Source organism: Coregonus clupeaformis, chromosome 1, assembly GCF_020615455.1.
Source record: "Coregonus clupeaformis isolate EN_2021a chromosome 1, ASM2061545v1, whole genome shotgun sequence".
NCBI lineage: Eukaryota > Metazoa > Chordata > Actinopteri > Salmoniformes > Salmonidae > Coregonus > Coregonus clupeaformis.
Genome location: NC_059192.1, coordinates 85,246,259 through 85,252,516, shown reverse-complemented (window position 1 = coordinate 85,252,516; position 6,258 = coordinate 85,246,259). Strand labels below are relative to the sequence as shown.

General features: G+C 44.2%; 1 protein-coding gene across 1 annotated transcript; it reads right to left on the bottom strand.

The window, feature by feature from the left end:
* Window positions 1-485: 485 nt before the first annotated feature.
* Window positions 486-2,342, bottom strand: LOC121584301 (noggin-3-like). The gene has a single exon (XM_041900123.2). The coding sequence runs from the start codon at window positions 1,672-1,674 to the stop codon at window positions 1,003-1,005; it is 672 nt and encodes a 223-aa protein (XP_041756057.1). The 5' UTR covers window positions 1,675-2,342; the 3' UTR covers window positions 486-1,002.
* Between the last annotated feature and the right edge of the window lie 3,916 nt (window positions 2,343-6,258).

Genomic DNA, 6,258 nt, shown 5'->3' with positions numbered 1-6,258 from the left:
AAAATGAGGTAGCGACCTTGCCATATAACTGCAGGATTGTTGGTTCTAGTTCAAGGCCTTTGGAGTTTAAGTTAAAACCAATATCTTGCCATCTGTGGTTGGAGGAGAGCAACCAGGAAAAGGGCTGAGGAGAATAGGGCAAGTGAATCATCAGTGTACACACAGAGCATCTACTGAGTGGAACAAGGGAAGAGGACCAAGCGGTGCCAATATCATGTAGCTACAGGGCAGATGTTGAGTGCATAAAGGTGCCATGTGAGACATGTATATGTGTGTGGTCAGCAGCTGAATAATCAAACACAGTACACTAAATCTTTCCCTAAACTTTTCCTCCACAGGTCTGCATGGGCTGTAAGGCCCATTTCTTCCTGTTTTGAAACATTCCAAAAAAATCTGGCAAAACTGACTGCAAATTGAGGACAAAGGAGATGTAAATCAAAGATGGAACACATTTTTCTAACAAAATAAAACGTCCTTCCAAAGAGTCATTTGAGTGGTTTTATTTTAACTGGCAATGACTACATGAACAGAGAATAAATAGGCTGGTAGTTACTGTTATTTTACATGGTTTACCCACAATTGTCCCTTTATTTAGTATCACAAGATAAATTTACTTTTTGGCTAATTTTGACACAGAGGTCCATAAACCACTTATTTTCTTCCCAAAGAATGGAAAATATCTGTAGTCCTTCAATAACAGTATTTTAATGCTTTGCAATGGGAAGTGCTCTTCTTCAGTATAAATATAAAGATACATCACATCCAAGATATGTTCAACAAATACAGTAGACGCTGGTTATATAATAATAATAATAATAATAATAATAATAATAATACTGACCTTTTTACAAAGTTTGTCATCATAAAATAAAATGGCACCACATATACATAAAATATACATTCTTGCACTTGACAGTGCATATAAAAATAATCATGTAACTATGATTTTTTATTAATCTTTTTAGAAATAATAACAATACAAAAAGTTCATTTCAGTTTATTTCAGTTCGTGCAGGAGCATTTGCACTCAGATATAATTGGGTACTGAACTGGTATCCAAGCGCATTTCAGACCTCCTTTTCTCTGCAGGCACCTCCATCGTAAGATCGTAAAATGGGCCGATTTGGCAGGTTTGCAAACCATCCCTTCAGGGACCGAACAAGAACGCTTATTGTAGCAGCTCCCCACCTTCACGTAGCGCGGCCAGAATCTGTTCCCGAGGTCGTTCCATGTATAAACAACTGGACAGAAGGCGTAAGACCACAGCCACAGTTGCAGCCTTCTTCTGAGTTTTTTACTGGGCTTGTGCTTCTTGCCGTGCTGGATCTCAAACTCCATGGCTTTGATCTCCTTGGGCATTGCGCCGGACGGCTTCTGACGGATCTCCGAGTCGCTCAGGTCCTCGTTGCCCGAGTACTTGTCCTCTGGCGGGGTGATGGACATGAAGTGTGGGTCGAAGTGGCTACCCAGGGTGGATCTGAGTTCAGTCTCGTTCAGGTCCCGTTCTTTTGGGTCCAGGACAGGGTCTGGGTCCTCTTTGAGCTCCACTATGGGCAGAGTGTCGCTGGGGATGGGACGGAGGAGGTAGTAGTGTTGGCACATGCCCTCCTCAATCCTTAACCCGAGGGACAGAACCAGCATGGACATAGCCAGAAAATAGTACGAGTTATCCATATCTCTAGTAACAATGGTTTCAAATTATAGATAGAATATAAAAAGTCTAATCCTTAGAGGTTTGAAATTATCATCCGTTTTCCCCCGGGGGAGAGAGAGAGTGCGTGTGGATGAGTCCAGATGCGCCCCGTAGTCCGCACGTCGTCACGCACGCGCTCCACCGGGTGATCTTGTCAAACTCCACGAAAAACGTTCTCTCAGAAAGTTTCAGCTGGCTGGTGCCTATTCACCATAGTAACCGGTTACTGCAGTCAGAGAGGAAAGTTGACGCGCTGGGCCAGTGGAGAGTTTCGCTGCGTAACTTGAGTCCATGACACGCGTCTGAATGGTTAGAATGAAGTCCTTCACTTTTTTAACAAGACGGCAAAACGTACTTTCAAAGCACTTTCAACGAAATGGTTGTACCATACCCATTAGTGTCAGAAGCATGAGCCGACTTGGCTGCATTTCCCCTGGGCTTTCCCGTGCATAAAATGCGTCAGGTCCTGGTTTCTCTGGTTTCTCATTAGTCTCAGCGTTGGGTCCTGTTGGTTTCTGGGTGTCCGCATGTTGTCTGGGGCTAGGCGATGCACTGGCCGGTGCCGGACGCCAAACTGAGCCGCATCTGGCTCCGACGATATATCCACGCGCGCCGTGATGTAATTATTCAGACTACACCTCCCTCTCTCTCTCTGTCTCTCCCTCTCTCTCTCTCTGTTGGTCTCTGTGCTAACCTAGAGGCTGGGTGCCAAAAAGACCCTACAACTCCCACTCTCCATCTCGCTTTCCCTCCCCCTCTTTCCCGAGGGGGGGGCGTTTTGGGGGAGTCCGGCTCCCCACCACCAGTAAAATGCAGACATGAGTGGCCCATATCTCTCTAACTTTATTTACACAAACTTTATTAATGCATTTTCATAATAAAAAATAAATATGACATTCACCCAAACCTGGCGCATTAAATTCTAGTGCAATAACACGTCATTTAAAAAAATTGGCTGATTCGTCTCATAGATTAGAATAGCCCTACCAGCGGTGTCATAAATCAAGCGACAGTTCAAGTTCAACAGCGGAGGTGCGGAGAGCCTTCTCTTCTAGACAGACAAACGGCGAGAGTTTTTTTTTTTACGAGGGCGCCTGTCCTGAAGACGGCTGGTGCCAGAGAGATGTTTATTTTATAACTCTCTCCAGTTAGATCCTCTCAACGTGTGTTTAGACTTATCCAGGACGGGGGAGAGTGAGCAAAGTAAGCTACTCCATTTCATTACCAATATTATTTATCCTTTTTATTGGACAAGGAAGCCTCTATAGATTATTTTTTTCTTCTGTTCGGGACACAAAGTGGACAAAGTGTTTAATTGACAGAAACACGACTCAATTCATCAGGGTCAGGCGCGACTTTTAAGGAGGGAAAAGGTGACAAAGTATACCAGGCTAACATTGTAAAAACATTTATAGGCTCAGTTAATTCCGGGGTGTAATAAATGAACGGTAGAAGCAGAGAAAAGTACTTAAACGGTCACAATTCAATTAGTCAGACGGACTTCCACAAAGCTATGCGCCAGGCCTGGCTCGCGCTGCCTTCTCTCGCCAAAGGCAAACCATTGGAATGTTTGCGCATGTAGTAAAGGTTGAATTATGGCCCAGATAAAAAACAACTCTTGTCTACGACGTTAATGCTGAAAAGTCCAGCGCCCAGATAAAGGGGCGACTGTGCTCTCTCGGCTCGACCGCACGAGACAAGGACAAATAAGTCCTAGAATGTCAGGAACTTGTTTTAGTTCCAACTGCGAGGGCTGCGGCGACCTGACCGCGGGAATTAATAGCGTTATTTCATAGTGACAAATCGCTGACACAATGTAGTACGCTACTAGACAGGCCCTGCCACACGCACCTAGTGTGGTGGCAGTGGATACATTTTGTAGGCCTATGCATTCTAGATTTCTAATCAACATTTTCTAATCATTGCTGTGTCAAACTAATGAATGCAAATGATGGGAATTCCATCATTGCATCTTTCTCATAAAGGAATAAATTGTTGCACAGCAACTCTTTCTTAACCTTTTAAAACTATTTGACTAGGCCACCCGCATACATATTGACTGATTCACTTTCTACAGGAAGAACTAGAGAACCAATCTCCCAATGTTATTTTTTTTTAGCCTAACCCCCTCTCTTCCTCTTTCACTTTTTAAATTGACCTTGGCCTAATTTTCTGGCCTAGTAGTGTGACAGTATGTGAAGGGAGGCAGGCGCCACTGATAGCCTATCTCTCTGTACAAAGGAAGTTAAGGGCAAAACTGTGATTCTCAGATAAGGGTCTTTCCTGTCAGGCTGCATAGGGACCCTGTCTATGCCACCATGACAAAGTGGCCAAGCGTCTCACGAAACCTACTGACCCGAAGGGGAAAATTTAAGTTTTATTCAGATTCATGACTGTATATTAGTGAATGGCCTATGCTCCTTCAAGCTAGAATCCTTAATTGAAACAATAACAAAGCCACACCTGCCTCTGTTTTGGTAAAAAGCTGAGGGATGGGCCTGGAGAAATGTAACCACTCTCAAATTCATAGGCAGCGCTATGGATGCAAGGACTGGACATTCATGATATTAGAATGATAGTTTTAACCATGTTTTGAGGCTTTACATTTTCATTGTTTACAAACATTGGAGTAAAACAATATTATGGTGGTTATGGCATTGAACTGAACAGACATGTTTTTAGTGCTCTCCTGCTAATTTCAGCTAAACTTCTTTTCAATTCTTTTAATCTCATATTTTAAATCCTCGTAACACGAACAGCAATTGTCTTAGACAATTTCAGGCGTATCTACATCCCATTATGAATCGACTTAAACATAGTCCTCCTAAAACAAGAAGAACATCTCGCATCGACAACATGGTCCAGGCTGCGCCAGTTAGCCCTGCTAATTCAGCCAGCTCTACTAACCCAGTTAGCCCTGCAAGCTCCTCACACCACGAGTCCGACACGACAACCAACGATGTCGACAACCTAAACCAGAACCAAGGGATTTTGGACGCAATCTCTGCCATGAGGGCGGACTTTTCCACCAAACTCGAAGGTGTCCTAACAGGGATTAGTGAGGTAAAACGTGACCTTCAAATCAAATCAAATTGTATTTGTCACATGCGCCGAATACAACAGGTGTAGACCTTACAGTGAAATGCTTACTTACAAGCCCTTAACTAACAATTCTGTTTTAAGAAAAATAAGTGTTAAGTAAACAATAGATAAGTAAAAAATAAAAGCAGTAAAATAACAGTAAAAATAACAGTATCGAGGCTATATACAGGGGGTACCGGGACAGAGACAATGTGTGGGGGCACCGGTTAGTCGAGGTAATTGAGGTAATATGTACATGTAGGTATAGTTAAAGTGACTATGTATAGATAATAAACAGAGTAGCAGCAGCGTAAAAAAGGGGGTGGACAATGCGAATAGTCTGGGTAGCCATGATTAGCTGTTCAGGAGTCTTTTGGCTTGGGGGTAGAAGCTGTTAAGAAGCCTTTTGGACCTAGACTTGGTGCTCCGGTACCGCTTGCCGTGCGGTAGCAGAGAGAACAGTCTATGACTAGGGTGGCTGGAGTCTTTGACAATTTTTAGGGCCTTCCTCTGACACTGCCTGGTATAGAGGTCCTGGACGGCAGGAAGCTTGGCCCCAGTGATGTACTGGGCCGTACGCACTATCTCTCATGCGTGCACCAGCTTTCATGCATGCTTCAGTGTTGCTTGCCTCGAAGCGAGCATAGAAGTGTGGTAGGCTCGTGGCTGTGCTTCCCTTTGTAGTCTGTAATAGTTTGCAAGCCCTGCCACATCCGACAAGCGTCGGAGCCGATGTAGTACGATTCAATCTTAGTCCTGTATTGACGCTTTGCGTGTTTGATGGTTCGTCTGAGGGCATAGTGGGATTTCTTATAACATTACATTTTAGTCATTTAGCAGACGCTCTTATCCAGAGCGACTCACATGAGCAATTAGGGTTAAGTGCCTTGCTCAAGGGCACAGACAGATTTTTCACCTAGTTGGCTCGGGGATTAGAACCAGCGACCTTTCGGTTACTGGCACAACGCTCTTAACCACTAAGCTACCTGCCGCCCCATAAGCGTCCGGGTTAGAGTCCCGCTCCTTAGAAGCGGCAGCTCTACCCGTTAGCTCAGTGCGGATGTTGCCTTTAATCCATGGCTTCTGGTTGGGGTATGTACGTACGGTCACTGTGGGGACGACGTCATCGATGCACTTATTGATGAAGCCAGTGACTGATGTGGTGTACTCCTCAATGCCATTGGAAGAATCCCGGAACATATTCCAGTCTGTGCTATTAAAACAGTCCTGTAGCTTAGCATCTGCGTCATCTGACCACTTCTTTATTGATGAGTCACTGGTGCTTCCTGCTTTAGTTTTTGATTGAAAGCAGGAATCAGGAGGTCAGAGTTGCCAAATGGAGGGCGTGGGAGAGCTTTGTACGCGTCTCTGTGTATGGAGTAAAGGTGGTCTAGAGTTTTTTTCCTCTGGTTGCACATTTAACATGCTGGTAGAAATGAGGTAAAATGGATTTAAGTTTCCCTGCATTAAAGTCCCCGGCTACT

Excerpts from the sequence above, each read along its gene's own strand:
- LOC121584301 (XM_041900123.2), bottom strand. The coding sequence starts at position 1,674 with ATGGATAACTCGTACTATTTTCTGGCTATGTCCATGCTGGTTCTGTCC.